This window comes from Camelus bactrianus, chromosome 17 (genome assembly GCF_048773025.1).
Source record: "Camelus bactrianus isolate YW-2024 breed Bactrian camel chromosome 17, ASM4877302v1, whole genome shotgun sequence".
Lineage (NCBI taxonomy): Eukaryota > Metazoa > Chordata > Mammalia > Artiodactyla > Camelidae > Camelus > Camelus bactrianus.
This window is the reverse complement of record NC_133555.1, coordinates 1,269,676-1,295,795: the sequence shown is the minus strand read 5'-3', so window position 1 is coordinate 1,295,795 and position 26,120 is coordinate 1,269,676. Positions and strand designations below refer to the sequence as shown.

The following is a 26,120-nucleotide window of genomic DNA, read 5'->3' as shown; positions in this document are numbered from 1 at the left end:
GCCGTCTCCTCAGACTCTCCACAAGCTCCAGAGGGGTCGCCCAGCATAAGACTCTCCCTCCCTACTCAGACCCTCCAAGCTCCTGAGCTCTGGGCCCTGTGGACCCCGCGGCCCAGCCTCACACCCACTCACACCTGCAGTGGTGGACATCACACTCCAGCCCGCCGTCTCTTCACCTTGTCCACCCCGAGTCCTCCTACCTTGTCCGCTGGCCAAATCCCAACCCCCCCTCCCCGATCCGCCAAGACAGCCCCCTGACCCCACTCGCCCATGACCCTGACACCAGCCTTACCTTCCCCACTCCCCCCACTCCCTCCTGCTCTTTGGCCAGGTCATCCCCACACCATTGCTCAGGCTGCTCCCTGGCCTGCCCTGCCGCCTCCTCTGCCTGGAAGCTCCAGGTCACTCTTCTAGGCCCAGCCAGTGCCCCTTCTGTGGGACGGCCTTCCTGCCTGTCCCGGACAAAGGCACCCACGTCTTGGACTCCTCTTTACTAGCCCTTACAACTCTGTGTCTTATCTGAACGGGCTGTTGGCGCTGCCCCTACTCTGCCCCCACCCCCAGGGCCGCGAGCTCCTTGAAGACCGGCGAGTCTGCATCCGCCCTCGGCCACCGCAAGGCGCACAGTAGATGTCCGCAGAACCTCCGAATAAAGGGAGGAAAACACCAAAGAACAGTGCCATCCGATCCCTTCCCACATTCAGGCTGCCAGAGCCCTCAAAGCGGGAGCCACAGACCCAACGTCCGCAGGCCGAGGCAGCACAGAGAGAAGAGGCGCCCCAGGAAGGCCCGGGGTTCCCAGGCAGGGTGCCGCAGGCCCAGCCCGGCCCAGAAGCGCCCGGCACGAGGGTGCTGGGTGCGGAGCAGGTCTCAGGCCTTCGCCCAGGAGTTGTTTCCTGGGCGCCTGCTCAGGTCTTACTCCAACCTGGGCGGAGCGGTTCTGAAGAAAAGCCCAAGAGCTGCCAAGGCGACGCCAAGGAAAAGTTTAAAAGCAATTAATTTTAAATGATTACAGCTTTAGCAAAAGCTGTGGCTGTGACCCCTTCTGACTCTGATTATAACCTTCCAGAAAACACCTGCCTCGGCGAAGCCAGTCTTGGCATTATTTTCTATTCCTAGCACGACTACAGCATGTTCTTTGATTTAATATTCGATAGGTTTTGTTCTCAAGGGCAAGCCCCACGAGAAGAAAAATGTCCCCCAGCGGAATGAAATATGACCACCTGTTCCCATGTTGCTTTCCTGTTCCTCCTCAAATGTTCTGCGTTCATTTTAAACTCAAGGCTGCGTCTCTGATGTCACGCTGCTGCCACACTGTCACCCAAACCAGAGCAAAGTCACCCGTTGTCCAGGTGGACTTGGTCTCCTAGAGACGCCGAAGGCACTGAGCCTGGAAGGAGATGGGGGTCCGAGAGCAGAAAGGCAGTGAAGGAGCCTGTGTCTGAGGAGGCCGGCCCCAAGCAAGGTGACATGAGACTCCGGGACCGGTCTCAGCCCCATCTCAGGCCAGAGGACATCACGGCGGTGGCACTGGAGAGAACCTTCTGGTACCACACGCACCTCCTAACAGGGTAGAGAAAGGAGAAGGCAGGCCTGCCTGGGGGAGCGTGGAGGGAGAGGCACTAGAGGCCACACGGATTCTAGGAGCTAAAGAAGTTAAGGCTAAGATTTCCACTGACTTACACCTTCAAATATGCCTCAATGTTTTAGGGCAAACATATGAATTCCATAAGGTAACATAACATATTTCTAGACAGATTCCTAAGAAACTAGGGGCAAAGAAAACCAGAGGCGTTTTTTGGTTTGTTTGTTTAGTGGGCTGGTTTTGCATCAGAGTAACACCCACATCCCTGGCACGGCCAGGGCCCCCTTTTGCCGTCTGTGTTTGGACCATGAGGCCTGCTGGGCGTTATGTGCAGATGCCCATGGAGGAATATAAAAACCTGGTGGAAAACACATGGTCGTTCACACACGAACCTGCTTCATGGGTCCAAAGAGAGCCTCTCAGACAAACTGCAGGGCACGCTCCTGGACAAAACGGCCTGCGGGCCAGTGCCTTCTCCCCACTGGCACCAAGAGCACAGAGAGTTGGAAAAACAGAGAAGGCAAAGAAGCTTAAGCATTATAAAGAACGCCCCTTCCAAGCTGCAGGGACTAGCATCCCTGGGCTGCTGGCTGACTGCTCTCCATAGCACGTAAGCCTGAGTCACACCTGTGAGGCTACGGCAGGTCCGCAGCTCTGGCCAGGGTGCCCAGAGAGGGTCCCAACCTGGCAGGAAGCACCGCTTAGGCAGTGGGTGCGGGAGGTGAGCAATCAGGCGACAGTCACAGCAGAAGAGCTGCTGTTCACTAACCACTGGAACAAAAGACCCGGGGACAAAGCGCTGTTAATCCTCGCAGCCACCAGGGGACTATAAATTGCCAAGCCGAGATGCCGGCATTTTTCAGGCCTCCTCCTTCTCACCAGAGTGAGATTGAGGATGCGTCCACGTCCCTCACCCCCACCCAAGTCTTTAAAACATACATTACTGAATCTTTTTGAAGTTCTACCCCTGAAAGATTTATACTCTCAGATGGATCAGAGAAAAATCCTGCCCTGAAATACTAGCGCTGGGGCTGGAGTGGACTGGCATCCTCGTCCACTCACACTGAGAATGTGCTTCGTGGTCAGGTCAGGGTGGATTCAGACTAGCTCTGACCCTGACGATCTGTGCTCCCTGACCTCTCTGAGCCTCTGCTTTTCCATCTGTAAAATGGGAGTGTCACTGCTTACACCCTAGGCTTGCTGTGAGGGTTAAACAAACAAGCAAACCAGCACTGGGCCAGCACTAAGGACATGTTAATATCACCGTCACTGTGAACCCCAGCACCACTCAGAGGTCTTATCCACGGCCACAGGGGTCAACAAGGTAAAACCCAACTTTCTCTAAGTTAAGAACGTCTCTTTGGTACGTGAAAGTACTTGGAGGGAACAATGGCGTGAAAGAGAGCCAGCTTTACTTCAAGATGTATTAAGCTTCAGAGATATCTTATGGAACTCAGACAGTCATTCTAATTTCCTTCTACTGGGGATAATGTATTCAGCAAGGGGTCAAAATCATTCCATCATCCGGGAACTCCAGCAAGAACCCCCTCTCCCAGAAATCCCAGCTATAGGCGCGTTGCCCACTGCCAGCAGAGTCGCTGCCCAGCGATCTTGCATCTTTCTAAAGCTGCAGCCTCATCACATCACAAATCTACTTTAAAAGCTCTCCGAAGCCCCTAGAAGAAACCTTCACTGAGGGCCTCACCTAGGCCGCACTCACCACTCCATGCGATCCAGCCACCAACCCTCCTGCCTTTGCCTTCATCACCTCCCCACACACCACGCTGATTTCCAGCCGCGGGCAGTGGTCCCCGGCTCTAAGTAGACCAGCCGCAGAGCCTTGGCCAGGCAGGGCCCCAGGGGAAAGCCTGAGCGGGTCACTTTGCACGGGGCACGGCGCTCTCTCCCTGGCTCTGCTGTCGGCTCCTGGAGGGAGGGGAGAAAGCCGACCACGCGCCTGGCCCCTGTAATTCGATTCTGTCCGCCATCCTGTGACGGCCCAGGGGCTGGCACATGGCTTCACTGATTTGGAGCTTGCCTCCCCTGCCAGGTGCCAGCCCCAGCGCTGAGGACACACTGGTTGGGGGGGGGACAGTTTCTGCTCCACTCCCCTGGAGGACAGAGGCCGTCAACAAGTAGACGCATGAAGAGTATCAGACAGGAAGCAAAAGAGGGGCACGAGGAAGTACAAGGCAGAGAGCTGGGGGCACTCTGGGTTGCCAGGTCAGAGGTGGCCTCTCCGAGGAAGTGACAGTCGAGCTGAAGCTTACACAGGTGGAGCCAGATGGACCACACAGAGGGCACATCTCAATCCGATAAGCAGAGACGAGGCTAGTGCGGCTGGAGGCCAGTAGCAGGGACGCGGCTCAGGGGAGGGAAGGGTCCCACAGCCCATAAGGAGGAGGCTGCAGTCATGGTGGGGTCACCAGGGCCCCTGGACGGTCCTGAAGCGGAGGGCTGACGAACACCTGTGAAAGGAGCAGGCTGTCCCCAGGTGGGGGGTGCAGTGCAGGGAGGAGGGGAGGAAGAACAAGTCCAGGACCGCAGAGACTGGCGCATGAAGCCAGGACGTGGCCTCTGGAGCCATTCTGAGAAGGCAAAGATGTGTGTGGCCTGTGGATCCTGACAAAAGCTGAGGGGCTTCCCCAGACCCAGGCTAGGGCAGCAGAGCGAGGCTCCAATACCGGCCCAGGGAACTGCACTTTCCAAGCTCCTGGCTCCTCACCTGAAAACCGGGCAACACCCCCGACACTCCCACCACGGGGGCTGCTGCATGGACGGGCCGAGCAGGCACTCAAATATGAGCACCTTCCCCTCAGAAGGAAGACCCTCTTGCTTTCCTGAGGAGGAGGGTGGGAGTCCGGTCTATTTAAGGAGGAACAGCAGCAGCCCTGGTCCCGCCGTGCACGAGCTCAGCCCTGTGTTAACGCCTCTAAGAAGGCGAGGCGTGTCTCCTGCCCCAGGAGGTGAGAGGAAAGTGAGAAGTGCCACGATATCCGTGCAAGAGGAGGGACCTGCCTCTTCCTTTCTTCCACAAGTTTATAGTCTAAACCAAGGACTCGCCAAATTCTTGGGGGCATTATAATTTGGTGCCTGAACCCTTCTGTCCTATGAAGAGAGCTCCGTGAACGCGTGCATGGAAGGGGCGGCAGCTCTGGGGTCCAGCAGAGGTGGCCCCGGGCCGCGCCTCTTGCCAGCAGCCCCTGAAGTCCCAGTTCCTCCCTCGACTGTCGAACAGGAACCCCCATGGTCCACGCATCGTTTGCCCAGGGAGAAAAGCAAAGGCACTGGAGGCCTGCCAAGTGTGGCCGGTCCAGCCAGGCTCAAGGGCACCCAGCCGGTGCGGCTCCCCCCTCCCAGGCGCAGCTCAGTTCTGACTCCAGAAGCACGTGCTCTCCTCTTTACACCTCCCACAAGGAAGAGACCAACAGCCACTTCACTTTTTTAGCTTCCAGTCTAGACTGGCTCAGAGAACATGTCTTAAAATCTATCTGGATGTACCCAAACAGAATTCAGTTACGAGGGAACGGGCAGAGGGCAGAGACAATCACACCCCTGAACACGCGTCTGATGACTGGAGCCTGGCTGGAGTAGAAGACGGGGCTCGGTGGCCTGCGCTGGGTCCTTGCTCCCCTCTGGGCCTCCATTTCCTCTACTAGAAAATGGGGCGATGACCTCAGACTGCCCACAGCATGGACAAGACGGGAGGGAACAGGGCGAAAGTAGCCAAACTCATCACTACAGCTGGGACCCGTGACGCCCCATGACCAGAGCAGCCGTCCACCAGCAGGCAGACAGAACCATCTGACCAACGCAATTCCCACGTGTGCTGGTAGGCACAGAGACTGCTGGAAGGAGAGGAGGAAGCGGAAAGGAGGTGCTGGCTCCTGGGTCGGCGGTGAGGAGGGGGAATCACACACCCTTGCGTCACTGCTTGTGTTATTGTGCCATGTTTCTCTGAATGCATTTAAACAAGTTTTAAAGTCCCGTTCACAGATGAAGTGTAGTGAAACGCGTGTGACAAGTAATCCACGAAGGCACGATAGTGGCTTCCTCCTCTGGAGAAATGGGAGGGGTAATCACAGGACTTCTGCCTGATGTGCAATGTTCTGTTTCCTCATGAATTCACGTACTACCTGAATCATTCAAATTAATTACATGGTGCATCTCAGGAGGGCACGGGGCAGTGCCCACCATGACCAAAGTACACCAGCCATCTGCCTGGCATCTCAGTTCCAGGAGCCGTTGGTGCAGACACCCTAGCACACTGCCAAAGACCGCTGTTCCAGAAAACTCACGGAAGCATTGTTAGCAAACACAGGGAACCACATAAACGTTCATCACTAAGAGAACAGGAAAATGGTGGTACAAGTGTACAATGCAATTTGGTGTAATCTTTGAAAAGAATGCTCTCACTTTATATGTAGGGACAGGGAGCCCAGAGTATTGAGTAAGATAGTGATTGTGGTGTTACCATTTTGTAAAAAAAGAAAAAGAACAAGAGGCTGGGGCTGACATACACAAGGGCAGGACTGTCTTCACAGGGAGCGCTTGGAAACTGACACAACAGAGCGGGGACAGTGGTCGACTGAGGAGACCAAGGGCAGGTGAGTGGAGACTTCCCGCACACTTTCCGCGGTCCTGGAGCTTCCCCAACTTGTGCGTGCCTGACAAACACGTGTTGTCAAAGAACAAAACTCTCCCGTCGTCTCCAGGGGCGCCCGCGCCCGGCGAGGCGCCCCCCGCCCCGGGCGCGTCCCGAGCCCGCGCCCGCCCGCCCGCGCTCACCGCCGATGATGGTCCGGATGAGGGAGGCGTGCCCGGGGCAGTCGACCAGCGTGACCTGGAGCCGCGGCTCGGCCCCGGGCTCGGCGTCGGCGTCGGCCCCCGGCAGCGCCGGCCGCAGGCGCGCGGGCAGCGGCACCGAGAAGCAGGAGAAGCCCAGGTCGAGCGTGATGCCGCGCTCGCGGCTCTGCGGCTGCTTGTCGAAAGCGGCGGTGGAGGCCGTGGTGCTGAGCGCGCGCGCCAGCGCCGTCTTGCCGCTGTCGATGTGGCCCAGCACGCCCACGTTCACGTTCAGCCGCCGGCCCGCCATGCTCCCCGCGCCGCCCCTCCGCGCCGCCGCTTCGGTCCGCCCGCTAAGCGGCCCCCGCCTGCCCGCGCCCCGCACGCGCGTTCCGGCGCCGAAGCTTCCGGCCCGCCGGCCGCCCGCCGGCCCCGCGCGCGCTCACTCACGCGCTCGCTCGTGCCCGCCGGCGCCCCGCGCTCGCTCCGCGGGGCCGCGCGCCGGGCGGAGGGGCTGGAGACGTCGCCAGGGCCCAGCGGGGACCGAGAAGCTCCAGGGAAGAGGAAAGCAGCCGTGGAAGGGCAGGCGCCGAGGCGGCGGACGGTCCGCAGAGGCCTCCCCGACCTGCTGGCTGAGCTGCGGGCCGGCGTGGGAAAGCCCAGGGAAGCCGCCCGGGACGCGGCCTGGGCAGCGCGCCCACCGCCCGGCCTCCGCGCGGCCTGCGGAGCTCCGCGCTGCGGGGAAAGTCTGTGTGCGTGTGTGCCGGCCGGAGCCGGCAGCTCTCACCCCACGTTCTTGAAATGTCCAGAAAGGCCGTCACCCCGAGTCAGCAACCGGGGGTGGCAAATTTAAATGTCTGCGCTGGCCAGGCGGGTGACTCAGGAGAGAAAGCAGCAGGTTTAGGCTGCCGGGACGGTGGAGGCTGGGAAGTGGAGGGGGTACGTGTCCTGTGTAAAGAAAGGGGGAGCGGTGCTCAGCTTCAGCCAAGCGACACCAGGCCGGACGGCAGCCCAACACTGCTCCATGTTCCCAGTTTTCAAGAAAAGGGAGTATTTCTGTATGAAGTCTGACTTGCACGGGTCAGCATAATTTGGCACCCCTTCTGGAAGCTTCCTCCACATCATGTCCTGCACTAGCCACAATTTGTGAGGGTAAATGACAAAAACCCACCATGAAACTGAGTTGAGCAAAGTAGTGTAGCCCAGCCCCTGGCCGCAGACTCCTGTGCACCAATCTGGCCTCCACCGTCTGAAAGCTGTGTAGCCTTGGGCAAGTTACAAAACCTCTTTATGCCTCTTTGTGTTTCTTCGTTTGTAAAGTAGGAGGACGTAAGAGTTCTTGTCCCACAGGGTTGTGAGGATTAAACGCGCTGGAATCTGGCACTGTTCCGAGTGCTACCTGGCGATGCCTGCAGTCAGGGCTGTAGCAGCATGCATGTGTAACTCCATAAGCCCAACTGAAAACCCGGGGGAAGCTTGTGTCTGTCACAGCGACATGCAGGGGCTCAGATGACAACACAGAGGCACACGCTTTGTTCTGCCTCCGTCTCTCCTTCCTCTGGGTGATCTCTGTTCCCGGCAGCCTCACCTCTAAGCAGACAACCTCAGCAACCCTACAGTACCCGCCCTGGGGTCTCACTGGCCCTGATGAAGTCATGGCCCCTGCACAGTGGCTGCCCAGGCAGGTGTAAAGCCGTAAGCTCAGAGCCAGGAGGAGCTGGGGGGTGCCCCGTAGGAACTGAAGTGCTGTTGCCAGCAAAATGCCGGACACATGGTGCCCCCTCCTGTGTTTTTTGTCTCCATGCTGGCTTCCATCACAGTGAGGCGACTCTGCTTCAGAGCAGGCCGGGTTCCCGTGCTCTCCTGGTGCCAGGAGGCTGAGGACCCCTTCTGCACCTTTGCTCGCCCATGGCCTGGTACAAGCAGAGGCTGCACAAGTGTTTCTTGAGTGGACTCACCCCAACACCTCTAGCCCACAGGGACCCCCTCCTCTGCAGCAGATGCCTGGGTCCCAGGCATCCCAAGGCTGGGCCTGGTCCCTGGGTATGATTGACGGGGAATGGCCCACAGAACGGCGTTTATTTGGAATTTGTTCTTCACATTAATGTGATGCAGTTTCCTTTTTGTTTCTTTAATGCCATTTTTCTATTCGGTAGTTCAAAGTTCTTCACAAGCAGCTAGTAATTAATTCAACTTCATTAAGGCCCATTAATCCAGGATTAATTATAAATTTGCCCAGAGGAAGTTATTATACTTTTCTCTTTGATTTGAGTTGTGTCTTTAAAGATTCTTTTAGGAATGAAATGGAAATTTCCCTTTTCTCCGAGGGTATCTACCTTACTAGTGATGGTGTTAACCGTGTACCTTCCTTGACATGTCCCATACTAACCTCAGATGAGCCTGTCACCAGGCCACCACGGTGCTCCGTGGCACTCCCAGCACTGAACAGATCTGCTAACGTCACATCAGCTGCAGAGCCAGGGAGCTGCTGTCCCGTCCAGGTTCAGATCATGGCGCAACCTCACGCTGGCTGTGCTTCCCGGTCTCTTTCACCTGCACGTGGACATACTCGTGTTTTACAAGCGCGTTAAAGGCCGGGATGGTCAGCGTCCCTTCCCTCTTCTTCTGTAAGAATCCTCGACTCTCCTCGGAGGCACTGCACGCCCTCTCCTCCAGGTCACGGTGGGGGCTGACCTCACTCGAGCTCCAGGGGTGGACTCAGGTCCACTCCACCAGCCATGGCCATTGGTTTGGCAGTGAACATGTGATCTAAGTTAGCACAATCGGAGAAAACTCTGGAAATTATTTCCAGGGTAAGCGATACAAGTGTGCTCGCTGATGCTGGACTAAAACCTGGGGAAAGCAGTCTGGGCTGTGCTGGGGCACCAGGAGGGGAGCCCAGCCATGAAAGAATGGTGGCCCTCTGAAGATGTCCACGTCCGGGGCCCTGTGAGTGTGTTGCCCTGCACGGTAATGGGACTTTACAGGTAAGGATCCTGAGATGGGGTGAGCACCCTGTATTATCCCAGAGGGCGGATGCAGCCACCGGTGTCCTTATAGGAGGAAGGCAGGACGATCAGAGCCAGACGGCATCATGAGACGATGCCACTGTCTTCAAAGATGGAAGCAGCACATGAGTCCAGGAATGTGGGTGGCCTGTAGGAGCTGGCAAAGGCCAGGCTGTGGTGCTCCCCGGGAGCCCCCAGAGAGGAAAGAAGCCCAGAGAGGAAAGAAGACACCATGATTTCAGCCAAGTGAGGCCCAGCTTGGATGCCGACTTACAGAAACGTAAGAGGATGCATGTGTTGTTTTAAGCTACTGAGTTTGTAGCATTTTCTTGCCGCAGACACAGGAAACGTCTACAGACATGTGGCTGGTGTGCTGGGTCTGTCTGCATTTATCAGGCCAGCAAACGGCTCCTAACTCCCTCCCACTGGTCGGGCGTATGGAGGCCCTCACCAGGCCTGCCCCCTGTCCCTGGACCACAGTCTGACTGCTAAGGCCTGTACACTGCTCCCTGGCAGCGGAGGGTGCAGTGGGAGGTGCAGGCTGGCCCTTGCTAACCTGACCCCTCCCCAGCCCAGCTTCCTGCCTCAGGCTCCCAAGCAGTTCCCGTGAGCGCCCCCAGGTACTGTCTCAGTTTGAAAAGCACAACATTACCGCCGAGGCAGGACACACACGCAGAAGGCAGCCATCCAGGGGAGACAGAGCCCCGTCTTGATGCTCCAAGGCTCTGGTGCCATTGTCTGCACCCCTCCCAGCGCTAGAGCCGTGGTTAACAGAGCTCACTGAACTCTCCCAATAATCCTAGGAGGGGCTGCCATTGCTGTTTTACAGCAGGAGGGAGAGGACCTAGAGAGGTAACTTGCTTAGGAAAGGTCAGGATCTGAGTCCAGATCATCCAGGTGGGAGTCACAGGCGTCCACGCTGCCGGGAGCGCAGGCCCACCTGTTCCCTGTTGGCTGATCTTTGTTTTACGTTGGGTTTCCTCAGCCCCCATGATGTGAACCATCTTCATGACTGATGCACTATCCAGATACTACCTATGACTCAATACTTAAGTTTGACTCAAATAAAAATAGAAAAACATCGTCATTTGCCAAAAACAGCCAGGGACCACAAAAACCTCCTTTTCAGAATCTTTAATGAAAAGAGAGATGAGCAAGAGTTAAAGTCACATTCCAGCCCCGAGATCCACAGAACTAGAATTAAAAAGCAGCTGTGTCTCGCCACGTGGATCAGTGTTATTTAATCATGTGTCTTTGTACCATGTCTAAGGTGCCAGCAAAATCGCCCCTGTCCCTCCTGTCCCCAGCAGTCAGCCTGGGGCTGAAATAACACGCATGCTGGTGAGGTTGGCAACAGTCAGAAAGGTGGGTAGTTCCAAATGCTGGTGAGAATGTGGGAACACTGACCACGGACTAAGCCGATTTGTTTACAAACGTGACTGTTTCAACGGGATCTTTCTCTGACTTTGATTCTGATTGGTTTGGGTCCTGGGGATGTGAAGTGCACTCCAGACACAGGGAATCATCCTGCTTGGAACCAGCATGGTAATCTCTGAGCTAAGTAGTATTCCCTCAAAAGCTTTAAATGCACATTTGCAGCCACTAACCACCTAGCAAATGATCTCCCTGAGACTGGACCATAGGAGAAGGAATGAAGAGAATCACCGACATAAAGACTGTGAACCATACCTTGGGACCTGTGAACACCACACAGAGGTTCAGCAAACCCTGGGACGGCTCCACAGTGGTAGCTGGGAGTAGCGCCAACACCTTAAATTTTTATGACATCTCTCAGGATGAGCGTCTGATCAATTGCTGAAAATAAGACAACAGGCCCCAAGTGGAGTCAATTATGCTAAGCCCCAAGCACCAAACCAAGACTTAATTACAGGTTCAGCTTTTTTCCCATTGAATGGTCTTGGCCCATTGATCAGATGCATGAGGGTCTACTCCTGGGCGCTCTGTTCTGCTCCGTTGGTCTTTGTCTGTCCCAATGCTGGTACCACACTGGTTTGACTGCTGCAGATTTGTGGTAAGTTTTGAAATCAGGAAGTGGAAGACTGACACCTTTGTGTTTCTTTTTCAAGATTGGCTATTTGGAGTCCCTTGAAATTTCATTTCATGGGTTTTTCTATTTCTGCAAAAAATGTCAGTGTGTGTTTTAAGATGGGAAAGATTACGTTTATATTCTTTGGTGTGTTGGTTTTTGTACTCTGCAACTCTGCAGAATTTATTAGCTCTAACAATCTTTTCGTGTGGATTCTTCAGGGTTGTCTGTCTACAGGGTTATGTGGCGAGTGATCAGGAAGAACAGATGGAAATAGAGAAAAAGGAGAAAAGGAGGGTGGAGTGAGGCCTCTGAGTGATGGGGGGCCCACGGGGCTGTCTGGAACCCAGTCAGTAGGGTTACCTTGGCTAGCAGCAAGGTCATGTCTGCCGCTGAGCTGGGACACAAGGAGAGCCCAGCAGTGCCTGGCAGCTTAGGGTAGAGACTAAAGAGTTGTCTCCAACCTACCTTCTCCCCCTTTTTTCATAGGAACAGCATTTTTAGCTGGACACATACCTATCCAGCTAAAGCCCTCATCTGACAGCCTCTTTTGCAGCTACCTGCAGCCATCTGATTAAGTGTGACCACTGGGATGTGAGTAGAAGGGATGGTGCAACTTGAGGTCAAAATTAAATGGGTGGGGCACAGCCCCCCTGCCCCCCTTCTCCCTTTGGCTGGTGTGAATGCAGCTTTTGAGGGGCGCTCCAACTGCCACCTTGGACCATGCTATAGAAGGTGTGCGTGGGCAACGGCAGAGTGACACGGCAGAGGAGGACAGGTCCTTAATGATTACAAAGCCAGCAGACGGGTGGAACACCTGCTTGGGCTTTATATGAGGAAACATAGCTTCTATATTGTTTAATTCGCTATTATTTCCAGGCTCCCTGTTCATGCAGCTGAATGGCCATATCCTAGCTAATACAATACTTAATCATTATGTGGGCGGCTCTTGAGCGCTCAGCTGAGGCTGGAGACCATGACAGTGTGTAGCTCCCCTGGGCCCCTGTGTGACTGCCTCCCTCCACACACAACAGCCTTCAGTAGGCAGTGGAGAGGCACAGGCAGGTGACCTGGGCTGGTGGGTTCAAAAGTCAGGTGTGAAAGATGTCAAAGCAAGGAGGGAGCTGAAGGGTTGGAGACCAAGTGGCTGAGAGGGTCGAGCCTGGGCTGGAGAAAAGAGGGGTCCAGGGATTGGAGGCAAAAGAGCAAGGGCCATGGGAGTGAGCGTGAGCGGGCAAGTCTGGGGTGGACACGCAGCACAAGCTGGGACACAGCCGTCCACACAGTTACTTGCAACATGTTGTTCCTCAAGCCCACGGATGGAAACCCAACTCCAGCCATGTTAGCCCCAACGTCAATGCTATTTACATTGCAAACAGGGCCGGCCTGGATCTGGGAATGTAAAGGATTTCATTAGGAATTGGTTACTATCTTCATTCTCAAGCAGTATTCCCAGGAAGTGGCCACAATGACCTGGAACCCCAGGACACAAGTCTCTTTCCTGATATTTCCAGTTAAAGTGTAGGACTGAGTGTCATTGGGCTATCTGCTCACATTTCTGAACCAATCACCATTTCAGGGAGGAGAGGATACTTTGACAGGCCCGGCCAGGGTAACAAAGCTGGGGGGGGGGGTGTCAACCCATCCAAACCACCTGGATGCAAAGTCGGGGAGGGGTGGTCCTCTAAAGAAAACTAGAGGGCAGGTGGCCGGAAGAGGCAGGAAGGGTGCTGGGCAAAATAGCCCACGTGCACTGCTGTGGTCCCCACTTACCTTCACGCCCTCGTGCACCTTGGACACTGGCCTGCCAAGCAGCCTTCTGTTGAAATGTTAGGAGCTGTCTGGCTCTGCAACCAGGCTCTGCTTCTTTGCACACTGGCCCTGGGGTTGAGGCCTGGGAAAGGTTCTTACCTAGTCTGTGACCTTGGACAAACTCCATCTCCTCTCAGGGCCTCAGTTTCCTCACCTGTAAAAGGAGAAAGGTAGGCCAGATCAGATTTTTGAAATGTTCTTTAGAGTAAAAAATAAAGTAACAGCTCTGGTAGAAGGGGTGGTGGGGGCCAGAATTTCCATTCACTGACAGAAACCATTACCAAGTCCCACAAAACCCAGAGTGTAAAATACATACAGCAAAACTGCATGACTTGGTGTGTATGTGGGGGTCTAGAACCTTACTGAATTTATAAGGCGGCTTAATTGTGAGCCAGGGTGTGTGCCAGGGTGTGTGCCAGGCAGCAGGGTTAAAATGATGAACAACAAACACATGGTCTACACTTTCATAATGCCTGCAGTTTAGTGGGAGAGACTGACATGGACCCGATAATCCCGTGAATAATTAGAAACTAACATTCAGAAGTTATGATGGAGACGTACAAGGAGACATGAGAGTCAGGAAATACTGCAGCTGGGTTGCCTTCAGGTCTGTCTCAGCCTGAACACAAGCTCCTCTGAGCTCCAAGCAAGTCCCTCCCTCTCTCTGGACCTGAGCCTACTCGTTCGTAAGATGTTGACACACCATCTGCTTCTGAGGATGTTACGCTTTTGACAGGGTTTGGTGCGGGTGTTACCACCTCGCGGGGCCTTCCTTGACTTTCCAGGATGTCCCGGGCAGCCCTTCTCTGGGCTTGCACACCTCATGTTGCAGGTTTCCTGGCTGAGGCTGGAGGTTGTGTAGTTTATGCCTGCATCCCAGTGCGTTGTGGTGTCTGGCTCACAGCAGGTGTAACACCGTTACAGGGAGTGTTCATACCATTGCACAACTGGACAGGACACAGCTGCTGTGACCGACTGTCTCATCTGAGGTCGTGGGATGAGATGAGGGTGCCACAGGCTGTAGGCTGTAAGTCCTCGGAGGGAGTCCCAACCTGCTGACTACCCGCTGTACGTTCTCGGGAAGGTCATCCGGCCTCTTCTGGCCTCATCTTTATCTGTATTAGGATTTACATTACCTTACAGGGTAGTATTGTTTTGGAGACATACAACGCCGTTACAGCCATTAGTTTAAATAATGGGAGAGTGTGGAGGCGAGGAGCAGAGGACAGTTCCAGGGAGGATGCTGAGCGCAGCCGCCCCAGAGAGATGAAAGGCGTGGGAGTCAGAAAACTCAGTGAGCACAAGATGAAGCTTCAGCTCTAAAGGTTTGTTTCTTCATCTGCAACGCGGGAGCTTTGCAGTAGCGCATGCGTTCGAACGCGAAGACGGGGCAAGAGGAACGATGCAGAGCCGGACTCCCTGCTTGGGCCGGAAGCACGGGCAGCGGGGGAAGCCGGCCCGGGACACAGCCGGAAGCGCGTGGGCGGGGCCTCAGCGGCAGCCGTGATGGACACAACCAGGAGCCAATAGGGAGCGGAGGCGTCCCGGCCGCCACCAGTGGAGCACCTACCGAGGCGGGCCAGGACCATCCTCCTGGTAACGGCCGCGTGGTAACCGGGCGCCCCGGTGCTCTGCGGGTTTCCGGCGGGTTGGGGCTCCAGGTGCGCAGGATGAAGATCGAGGAGGTGAAGAGCACCACCAAGACGCAGCGCATCGCCTCCCACAGCCACGTGAAGGGGCTGGGGCTGGACGAGAGCGGCCTGGCCAAGCAGGCAGCCTCGGGGCTCGTGGGCCAGGAGAACGCGCGCGAGGTGTGGCGGCGGGCGGCGCTGAGGGGGGGGTCTGAGGCGGGTGGGGGGCCTAGCTGGGCGCTGAGGCGGGGGCGCTGACAGAGGTGGGCTCCGGCGGGGCGGCGGCCCTCCCCAGGACGCGGCGACCACCCCGCGGCCTCGCCCCCGGCCGGCGAGTCTTGACTGAGCCCCCGCTCGGGCGGCGCTGTCCGCGCGCCGGGGGGCAGCGGGGAGAAGGTGGGCCAGGCCTCCGCTCTCAGGGCGCTTGCGTTTCAGACGATAAACGTTTGCACCGCCGTTAGACTGGGGCGGGGGTGCGGCGGGTGTCAGTTCCCACAGGGCTGTGTGCGCCGCGGTACGAGTTTGGAGTTCTGCGAACGCAGTAGGAGCCTGGGGGTCGGGGGGCGGTTGAATTAGAGAAGTGATCAGCCTGAGGAGGAGAGAGTCAGGCTGCTTTCCCCGCACCACCCGCACCCTTGTGGACCATTCGGATGAGTCCGCTGAGTGACGCTGATGCCGAGTCCTTTCACCTACATTATAGTCTCAAGACTTGTCAGGCTCTTTGTATTACTTCTTTGCAGATGAAGAAATTGAGGGTGGGAGGGGTCACTTCACCTACGCGCTTGCCACCAGCTTGGTGACGGTGACGCTGGGGCTGTACCAGTTCCTGGAGCCCTCAGTGGTGGTGCGGCCCCTCAGCCTGCTGGGCGCTAGCTCGCCCCACTCCCCTTGGCCTCTCCTGTGGCTTGGCAGCTGCGGAATCCAGGGTAAGGCTGTTGCTCGTCAGCCTGCTTGTGCAAATAGAGCTGCCGAAAGAGAAGCCTCTGGTGTCCATTTTGAGCATCATCTTTCCAGAGAGGAAATAGTGACAGGGCCAGGGTGACTCTAACGTTTCTTTATCCAGCTTCTGCTCCCTGAAGGGGCTGTCCACTGCAGATGGCTGGCATTGTCGAATGCTCTCTGTGTGCCGCATGCTGTGCTGAGCGGCTCCCTTCCACCCTAGTGACTGTCCCTCCTCCACTCTATTATGACCCTTTTCAGACATACAGAAAAGTTGGAAGACTTATGTAGTGAGTACCTGTGTGACTGAATTCTACAAGTAACGTTTTACTCTGTTGTTTTATCTTGTATCTGCTCATTTATTCATCCAGGAATCTACTTTTGCATTTCAAAGTAAGTTAGAGATATTAATATACTTTACCATAAGCCCGTTAGCATTTGTGCCTCTGACTGTATTATGAACTTTGTTTTCAGGTGAGGAAATGGTAGTTCACAGGGGTTAAATTCAAGGATCCAAGGTCACTCAGCTGGTAATTGGTAGAGCCAGGATTTAAACCCAAGCCTGTCTGACTACACCAGAATCCAAGCTCTTAACTCTGATGCTGTATGCTTTCATACAAATATGAGTTTCCCAAGGACAGAGACCGGGTCGTATTATATACCTGCAACCGGACTCATTACAGGGACTCGGTATTTATTTATTGAATTATTAACCATCCACCTCAGCTACCAGATCCTTGTAAGAGTCTGGCCACATCAGCAGCCTCCCTGGTGTTTAATGTCCTTGTCTGAAAGATGAGAGAGTTAGACTAGGTCATCTTTTAAAGGCCCCTCTGGTTCATGCTTTTTAAATTTTAGAATTCATTGAACATATCTCACTGGAGAGAAGGAGCCTAAACTGAGGAAGGTTAAATGGAAGGGGTCCTGTGTGTAAATATGAGTACACAGCCAAGGTTCAGAAAGTCTATTCTACCTCTTTTGAGTTGCCCAAAGCATCCAGTGCTGAGGATTGCGATATTAGAGGGTACCCTGGAGAAACCATAGTGGCTCTTTTATCTTGTTAAAAACGCAGCATCTGAAGAGTATCTTCTAGTTTCTGTTAAGGGTGCTGTGCTTTTCCAGCTGAGCCAGAAATGGAATACAGCACATCCACACACTTCTCTTGAACCCGTGTTTTTGAGGTGCTCTCTAAGTGTAGGACCGAGGCACTTCTCCACAGTCCTGGAGAAGGGTGATGGAGGAGGTGAGATGTGTTCACAGACCCTTTCAGGATGATGCCGCCCAGGGAACAGAACAGTGACCTGCCCTAAGGCGAGGAGAGGGCACCTTTTAGACAGTCATGTATTGGGGTATTAAATCAGTGTGAGAAACTTGTATTACGTGGTCCTGAGATACAGACATTCAGTAAGCGTGACTTTCTCAGCATTACTCCTTTATAGTTAATTTTTTTTATAGTACATGAAATCAGTAGCTCACTTATGGAATTTCTGCATACACACACACACACATCTGTATACAGTTGATCCTTGAACAACATTGGTTTGAACTGCACGAGTCCACTTCCATGTGGATTTCTTTCAATAAATGCAAACCAGGGTACTACATGACCTCCAACTGGCTGAGTCCAGGGCTGCTGGCCAGCGGAGAGGGAGGGCTGACTGTAGAGTTATGTGCTGATTTTCGACTGGGGGGGGGTCAGGCCCCCTGTACTTCAAGGGTCAACTGTATACACATATGTGAGTATGTGTATATGATGTATGTATCTAGATACACACAATACGTGTATGCTGTAAGTGACGTAATACTCAGAATGTGTTTAAAGTATACCAACAATCAGGTAATTTAATCTTGAGTATTCGAAAGGCATTTGTTGGATCTTAGAGTGCCGTAGGTTTAACCTCACATGCAGCACTCGCTTTGCGGCATTCTGGGCTGGTTAACTGATGGCCAACCAGTAGAATATGTTACTGATTCCTAGCCCTTAGGTGGTTAACTTGGGAGTCTAATAAAAGCTGTGAATCGTCCCCCTGGAAGAATGCACATTTGAACATAGACACGCAGTTTTGTTTCCAATTTCACTTCCAGTTTCAGGAGGTATGTGGGCCCTTTGGATACGTCCCTGGTCCCAGACTAAGAATCACCGTTCCCATTTGTACCCCTGCTGTCCGTTCGCCACACAGCAGCCGTCAGGATCCTTTAAAAGCAGATCCTCAGAATGTGACACAGAGCCTGGAATCTTGTCACTGGCTTCCATTTACACCTAGAATAAAACCCAGACTTTACTGCGAGCTGGAAGATCCTGTCTGAGTTCTGCCTCTTCAGCCTCACCTTTCTGGTCTTTTTGTTTTCTGAACTCTGGTCACTGCAGTCCTCCTGTCCCTTGGACATGCCAAGCTCGTTTCTGTATTTTGTTTTCTTTTGTTATTACTTTATTAAAGGTTCAGTACCACATATATCCAAAAGAAAAGCCATGGACCAGATGTTTACATTTAGCTTTTTTTTTTTTTTAGAGTAAAAAGCAAAAATCATCTCTTCTTAGAGATAAAACCATTGACAGTTTGATGTAGATTCTTCGAGATTTTTCACTATGCATATATATACAAATGTATGGATAGATTTTAAGTGCAAGTACAGAGTTGTATTATGTATTTTACCACAAATATAAAATTATTCTGTATTTAATTTTATAACTTAGTTTTTGTTCCTAACATCTCCATGATATAGTCTCTTTTTTCTAATTGAAATATAGTTGATTTCATTCCTGTAATTTGAATTTGCTGTTTCCTTTGCCTGGAGCTTCATGTATCAAATATAATGTCATCAAAGAGGTCTTCCCAGATCACTTTTTATAAAGCAGCCTCTGCCCCCAGCCATTTTGTTGCCCTTTTCTCCAAGGTAGTGAGCGAGTACACTGTTGTGTCTGTCTGTCTCCTCCCCCGGAGCAGGAGCGCTGAGCACTGCCCCCAGCACCAGGACAGTGCCTGCGGCAGCCTGGCGCTCCGCAAGTCTGTGGACCGCGTGGACCAGGGACTGTGCTCTTCCATCCTGTGATACATTTTAATATTGACTTACTGTTTCTTTCCATTGTGGTCTAGGCATGTGGTGTGATAGTAGAATTAATCAAAAGCAAGAAGATGGCTGGAAGAGCTGTCTTGTTGGCAGGACCTCCTGGAACTGGCAAGGTACTCATTTCCTCTCATTTTTTTAATCTACTCAAGAGGATGATCTTAATGTCTAAGCTAAATTGAATTTGTGTCTTACTAGACTTTGTTTAGCTAAATTGGTTATGTGTATGGTTTTAAAACTAGTGTGTCTAAAATCCATGCTTCTGAAATTCAAATTATCCTGGCTGACCTCCAGAGAAAGAGAATGAAGTCCTCGGAGGGGTCTCATTGTCACTGGAGTTTGTCTTCTATCTCTTTCGAGTCTTCTTTGCCTTGGAAATACATTTCTGTTGGCCTCAGGCTTCATAAAATCTTGGGAATGACATCTTACTTTAGAGGAAGGAAAATCAGTCAGCAAGCAATTTTCAGATGCTGACTTGACCCAGCACTGTTTCGTCTGTGTGAGAGATGAGAAGAAAAAGAAAAGAAGAATTAGAGATGTGATTTTTATCTTCAAGGACCTTACAGTCTCCAGGGAAGAGAGGAAACCGTGGCAGCCGCAAAAGGCTCTAGCTGAGCACTAAGCCTGAGGCGTTGCCTGGTCTTAAATGCAGCTGGAGCTGGAGCAGGAGCAGGGGCGGCCCTGGGGCTGGTACAGCTGGACGGGTTGAGGCTTGACATTTGCCCTTCAGAGTTGGGAGAGGGTTTGGCTTCGCAGGGAAGAAAAGGGCCTTCTAGGCCGAGAGTGCGGGACGGCTTGTGGGGTCAGTGAGGGGCCTGGCCGGGTCCTTAGTCTGGGCCCTGCTTGTTCTTCTAGAGGGCTACTTGGTGCAGGAGAGGAGGAGCTTGGGAGGAAGTATATAAAGACAGGCTGTAAGTTGCAGCTCTGGTGCTGACTTGCCAAGACCTCAGGCAGGTCCCCTAGTCTTTCTGAAGTGATAGCCCCTGCTGCCTGTTTCAGGAAGTTGTTAAACCAGTCAGCGGCAAGATGATGACCTTAGTTATTTTGAAATCATATAACTGAATGGACAGTATGGGTTATGTTGATGTCTTAGAATAGAGGGAAAGGTGCTGTATTTGTGAACACTTTTTTTTAAACTACAAAGGGCTGTGTGAATGTGAGCTTTGTCACTGTGTTTAGCATTTATGTGCTTACTATTCCTTCTCACATCTTAGACCTTTGCTCTCCCTCCATCTTCTTCTTAAAGTGCATCATTAAGAAGTCCCTTCCAGGAGTGTGTGGGTGGCAACAGCAGGCTTCTATTCATTATGCTACTCTTGCTGGGAAAGGCAGTTGTGTTGGATACACATTTCAGCGGATGGATGTCTTCTCTGAGTGCTGTTTCTCCCAATGATATTCACTGCCTTTTGGCTTCTGTTGTTGCTTTTGAGAAGACTGATTTTGAGGATTTTGTCTTTTGTTGCTGAATGTGTTTGGGATATTTTGGTTCTGGTGTTTTGCTGTGATATGCCAAAGAGTGGATTTACTTCCATTTATCCTGTTTGATGTTAACTGTGCTCTCTGGATCTGAGTACGTATTGTGTCTGATCAGTTCTGGGAACTGGTCAGCCTTTGTCTCTTCAGATGCAGCCTTTCCCTGTTCTGTTCTCTCCTTCTGGGACACCGGCTCTGTGAGATTCCACTGCAGAGGCCCTCAGCCCTGGCCAACTTTGTCCCCAGGGGACATTTGGCACTGTCCTGAGACATTGTCACACGTGCTTGAGTGGGGAGTGCTGCTGGCATCTCGTGGGTGGTGGCCTGGGGGCCTGCAGAGCATCCTGCAGTGCACAGGGTGGTTCCCACGACGAGGGATTGTCCGGCCCCAAATGTCCACAGTGCCGAGACTAGGAAACCCTGTGCCAGAGCTGTCTTCTTTCTTTCCACCTCTTTCATGTTTTGTGTTTGTTTGGCTCTGCTGCGCTCTGGGTGGTTTCTTTAGGTCTCTCTCCCAGCCTGTCTTGTGAGCTGTATGAAGCTGCTCTTTAGGCCAGTCCCTTGAGTTTTCCCTCTCGTCTTGAGAAGTTTGAAACCTGGAAGAGTGGGAAGAACAGTGTGGTGAACCCCTCTGTACCCCACTTAAAGGTAGCAGATTATAAATACTTTGTGACACTTGGGTTTTCTCTATTTTATTTGTGAGCCGTTTGAGAGTAAGCGTGAGGACCTTCCCGAAGTTACCCAGGCGCCATCGCCCGCCCGAGAAGTACGGTGCTGCTGACGGTGCTGGCCGGCGTCCAGGCTGCACTGCAGTCTCTCCAAGCCGTTTCAGCCTCCGCTCTTTCACCTCGTATTTCCAAGTTCGGTCGCAGTAAAACGTGGCACGTCGCGTTCACTGCTGTCTCTTCAGTCTCTTTTTTCCTAGAACGGCTACCCTCCCTTGTGTCTTTTGCTGTTTTTTTCCTCTATGACATTGACACTTTGAAGCGTCAGGACAGTTGTTCTGTAGAGTGTCCTGCAGTCGTCCTGCAGTGCTTGGCTGATTGTCTCTGTCTGAAGCGATCCGCGCTTTGGCAGAGCGCCGCGCTGGTGACGCGTCTGGAACCCGTGTCACCACAGGAGGCTGACGCCACTTCCCACCGTGAGGGGCTGCTTCCCTCTGTGATCTGTAACCGTCTTTGGTGGCGCTGAGGTGTCCCAAATATCCTTTTACTCTGTGGCTGTGGCATTCGTTGACGGTCATTTTATCAGGTATCAGACTGATGGTTGCAAAACTAATTTTCAAAATCTGTCATATCTTCTGTATTTATGTTAGCTTGCTTTTCTTTTTCCTTTTTTGTAGTGAGGAAGCCCCTCTCCCCCACCCATTTTTATATTTTTTCATTCCTTCAAAATCTGGCTGTTTTTGATGGCCTCTTGTTCCTTGTTCATGAAACTATTTATTTATTTTGTGTCCTTGTCTGCTTGAGAACTCACGTTTGATCAAATCTGAGGCTCCCCAACCTCCTGATGAGGGCTGAGTGCCTGCTGAGAGGACTTGCAAGGGGCCCTGCTGTGCTGCCAGCCCAGGGCGCTGGTTGGGGGTTTTGTGGCTCAGGCTTTCTGGCCGTCAGGTGTGTAGAGACCAGTCCTGAATCACGGCCAGAGCCATGGTGAGACTGACAAGCTTGTCCTTGTCCTTTGGAGATTTTCTTTAAGGCCACCTTGTCTGCTGATGTGTGCCCTTCAAGGCTCTTTTTAGCCAGGGCTTCCGGGATCTGTCAGACACCTTCAAGGCCGTGGTAGTTACCACTCTGGATCTGTCATGACTGTGTACTTGTTCTAGATGTCTTGTAACGGGAAGGAGCGGGTGGCTCTAGCGGCTGTTTCTCTGTCAGCATGGGGCCTTCGTGCTTTTGTAACGTTGCACCATTTTCCTCCCAAGGGACAGGAGAGGCTCTCGGCACCTGTGGGTTGTCCAGTCCCTCCATGTGCTTCGGGCATGTGGAAACTCTCCTGCATTACAGTTGCTGACGGGCCCCAAGCTTCAGGAAACTTAACTGAGTGACCGGCACGAGTGTGGTGCTTGTGTAGAGGACACCCGTTCCACTCTTGAGGGCTGCACGCTCTTAGTAATGGGGCTTTGTGTTTGGGTTTTAGAAAGAGGTGTTCAGGTGAGACTGAAAATAAAGTAGGTTTTTTAATGTTCTTTTGTCAACAACCTACTTTTTGTGCCATTGGCTTGTGGGGGTGGGCACACAGAAGTAAGTTCTTGGAAGATTGAGGTTGCAACCTGACTCTGCTGCTTGCTAACTGTTTCACTTTGGGTAAATTGGTAATTTCTGAGTTTCAGTTTCTAAACCTGCGAAGTACAAGCTAGATTATCAAGTTTGTGGGCTGGTTGGGAGGGTTCAGTGGGATCTCTGTGCAAGCCTCCCAGCTTATAGCCACCTCCTGTGCCAGCCTTCAGAGAGCCTTTAGATGGAGAAAGGTAGGCACACCGAAGCTTTTCTTAATCAAGTACTTGTCATATTTTAATGGAATATGCTGATCATCTCTTCTGTATTTGGTAGAGATGAGGGTCTGCCATCAAATCAGGCACAGCCCTGCTTTTGAGGCTGACAGCTGAGGGTAGGGAGTTGGGGCCTGTAGTGCTGGGGGCAGAGAAGGGACAGTGACTGGGCAGTGACTGGGGAGGTGGTGGAGTTTGGGCATAAGGTGGGTGTCCCACTGGGAGTCCTGGTGTTAGCCTGCTACTCCTCTCACTGTGCCCTGGCAAGCTTCAGAGTGTTCCCTCTGCTCTTAGGATACACAGTTTTAGAGGTGTCAGCCTCGAGCACACAGCTCAGACGTCTTCTCAGACGGCCGCAGAGCTGAGCGAGGCGCTGGGAGCCACATGAGCCCTCGCTGGGGAGGCTGCTCCCTCTTCCACTCCCAGTGCTGCCGCGTGGTCACAGGGGCCCGCTGGGGCCAGACCTTCTTGCTTCTCAGAAGAAGCTGAATAACTAATTTGGTGTGAAATTCCCCAATGTTCAAAAATGGGCAACAAGGTGAGTTTAAAGACACGTGAGACTCTGCAGGCCAAAACAGGAGCAGTCTGTGGGCTGCCAGTTTGCTCCAGTGGTCTAGCACAGTATCACCTGATTTGACAGATGAGGAAGCCAGGCACCAGAGACTGGCCATGGGCCCAGGGTCACACTGAAGATTAAACTGTCTCCAAAAGGGCATTGAAAGGAAATCAGAGAGGACCCTTTACTGGGCCAGTTTTAAAGCAGTGTCTCGGAGCCCACATTGTTCTTCAGTAGCCAGCCGTGCTCTACCCGAGTCCGCACACCTTCCTTAGCCCCTGACTCTCCCTGGGCTCTTGTGCCAAAGCTGAGGAAGGGTGATCGCAGCCTGAAAAGGCCATGGCGTTTCCCTGTCCTGCACCAGCTTTAGAGCACTGCTTTCACATGTGACACGTGGCCGTGCACCTGCTACGTCTGCCCAGCATCTGCCAGCTACAGTCGTCCTTCCGGAAGCCAGCTTGTGCTTTACTAGGACTTGTCCAGGTGTCAGCTCAGCAGCCCATGGCTTCAGGACCCTAGCTCACGTGGCATTCTTCAGTCTGTGGGGCCATTCAGCATAAAGTGAACATCCTGTCATTCGTTCCTTCGGTATAGACTTCCGATGGCTTGTAGATTGGTGCCTTCCTGTGTCTGTAGAGACAGAAGGCAGTATCTCAGAGCCCCAGCATGTTGTTCTGCTGCGATCAGGTCACAACCCTGCCTTGACACTGGGGGAACAGTTTGGGAAGACTGTACTGCTTGATGGGCACGTGATCTCAAGAACCCTGCTGCCAGACTTCATGGCCCCACTCTGCCATTTTCTAGATTATGGTGCTAAGGATGTGTTATTTAATCTCTGTCTCAGCTTCCTTGTTTGCTTCATGGGGTGAGTGGGAGGAGCATGGGGTGAAGCATCGGGAGCTGGTCCTGTACTGGCCGTGTCTCTGTGATAACAGCCACCTCGATGATAAGGACGATTAAAGATGCCACTTACGTTAGCAGTGGGCTGGCCACAGAAGTCATCAGGCGTTTACTGTGAGAAGTGTGAGACGATGTTAAAACTAGAAGGACTGTCCCTGGTTCGTAATTTCCGTATAGCACATGTTGCTGAATTTCTGTCTGTCAAGAACGTGGAACAAGTGCATGCCCGCTGTTTTCCCTCTGCAGACGGCGCTGGCTCTGGCCATTGCCCAGGAGCTGGGCAGCAAGGTCCCTTTCTGCCCGATGGTGGGGAGTGAAGTTTACTCCACGGAGATCAAGAAGACAGAAGTGCTGATGGAGAACTTCCGCAGGGCCATTGGTGAGTGCCGCGTCCTGCTGGTGCCTGCGCGGGCTTGTTCTCAGCTGCCTCTTCCTTGAGAAAATGCCTCTGGGGCTGGTATCAGGGGCACTGCTATTTTTTTTTTTTTTTTTTTGACACTGTTCGCATTTTTGCAAACAAAACAAAACCCCAGTTTTTCTAATGGAAGTGCTTTAGCAACCAGCAAATGTGGGCCCCAACTATGGGCTGGGGTTCTTCACCTGATGAAATAGATTTTGGCTATTAAAGTGATGTTTTTTAAAAAACAAGTCATTTCCCAGCAGCCTTATTGTGCTCTTAGAGATGACTGTCCACTGAAAAGGTTTTAAACTGAAGCCAACAGCAGCGTGGCGTGCTGTCAGAACGCCCGGCCAGGATGCCGAGCGTGTCGTGAGCGAGGAAGCCGTGTGGGACGGCTGAGCCTCCAGGCTGTGGTGCCGAGGCGCAGGGCCTGGGGCTGCCCTGTGCTGAGCAGCCCTTCACTCCCCAGGGGGAAGTTCTCAGTCTGCGTTCTGCCTCCAACTAAACAGTCTCATAAATTTAAATAACTTGCCTCCGGTTGCCCAGCTGGTGAGTAGCACTGTCATCTGAAGCTGCACTTGTCCAACTCGGGAGCCCACCATCTGACCACGTGCTGTGCGCAGGACATGGCCGCTCGCCCGAATATTTACCTCCTGCCAGCCTCCTGGGCTTCTGGGGCATTCTTCCGGCCCTCTTCCTGCTGGTCTGGCTCTGGGGGAGTCCTAGTTTCCCTCAGACCTACTTGTCAAAATAGCTTATTCCTTGTAAACTATTAAAAAATATTTGATCTGACTGCACACATGGGAGTCTATCTCTAGGATGTACTTGCCTAAGTTACAGGTTATAAACACTTGCTGAGTGCTTGTACCATTTTACCTCTGCTGTGTCCTTGTCAGAACTAGGTAAGTATTCTCAAGAAGGACACTTACTAGAAAACTTCAAGGAACTTATGAAAGTTTAAGAAGGAGTGGATTTGGGGGGAGGGTGGAGCTCAGTGATAGAGCACATGCTCATGTGCTTAGTATGCACGAGGTCCTGAGTTCAATCCCCAGTCCCTCCATCAAAAAAATAAAATAAAATAAAAAAGTAAATAAACCTAATTATCGTTCCTCCCCCCAAAAAAACCCTAAAAAAAAGTTCTAAAAAATAAATAAAATTTATAAAGAAGAAGTAGGTTTGTTTAAGCACAGAATCCTTGTCCTCAAGAATGCTAAAGTCTGGTTTAAAAGTCTGGTCATGCAGGGCCTTGGGCCATGATCAGGGCTTTGGATTTTGTGCTGAGTGAAAGGAGAAGAGAGGAGCTTCGGTTTTACGAGAGCCGCTCTGGCTGGGTATGGAGAGTGAGGGCAGAAGCAGGGAGACCGTGGAGAGTCTGGGTGGGAGACGGTGTGGCTTGGACTCGGGTGGTGGTGGTCAAGGCGGTAAGA

The 26,120-nt window shown here is 52.8% G+C and overlaps 2 protein-coding genes across 8 annotated transcripts in view; one reads left to right on the top strand and one right to left on the bottom strand.

Annotated features, from left to right (window-relative positions):
* EEFSEC (eukaryotic elongation factor, selenocysteine-tRNA specific) overlaps positions 1-6,754 on the bottom strand; it is a 146,241-nt gene extending 139,487 nt beyond the window's left edge. For 2 of the 3 annotated variants that reach the window (XR_012499785.1, XM_074344180.1), the window contains exon 1: positions 6,374-6,754. Coding sequence is in view for 2 of the 3 variants with exons in the window: in XM_074344180.1 (XP_074200281.1) it covers positions 6,374-6,680 (307 nt within the window). In the remaining variant the exon portion in view is untranslated. The remainder of the gene's footprint in view (positions 1-6,373) is intronic. The other variant, XM_074344179.1, reaches the window with a different exon arrangement.
* Positions 6,755-9,315: 2,561 nt separating this feature from the next.
* RUVBL1 (RuvB like AAA ATPase 1) overlaps positions 9,316-26,120 on the top strand; it is a 39,568-nt gene continuing 22,763 nt past the window's right edge. For 2 of the 5 annotated variants that reach the window (XM_074344189.1, XM_074344188.1), the window contains exons 1-3: positions 14,805-15,048; positions 18,903-18,989; positions 24,540-24,672. In XM_074344189.1, coding sequence (XP_074200290.1) covers positions 14,908-15,048; positions 18,903-18,989; positions 24,540-24,672 — 361 coding nt within the window. In that variant the 5' untranslated portion in view covers positions 14,805-14,907. Of the gene's footprint in view, positions 9,358-14,804; positions 15,049-18,902; positions 18,990-24,539; positions 24,673-26,120 lie in introns of those variants that run through there. The other 3 variants (XM_074344190.1, XM_010961373.3, XM_074344187.1) reach the window with 3 other exon arrangements.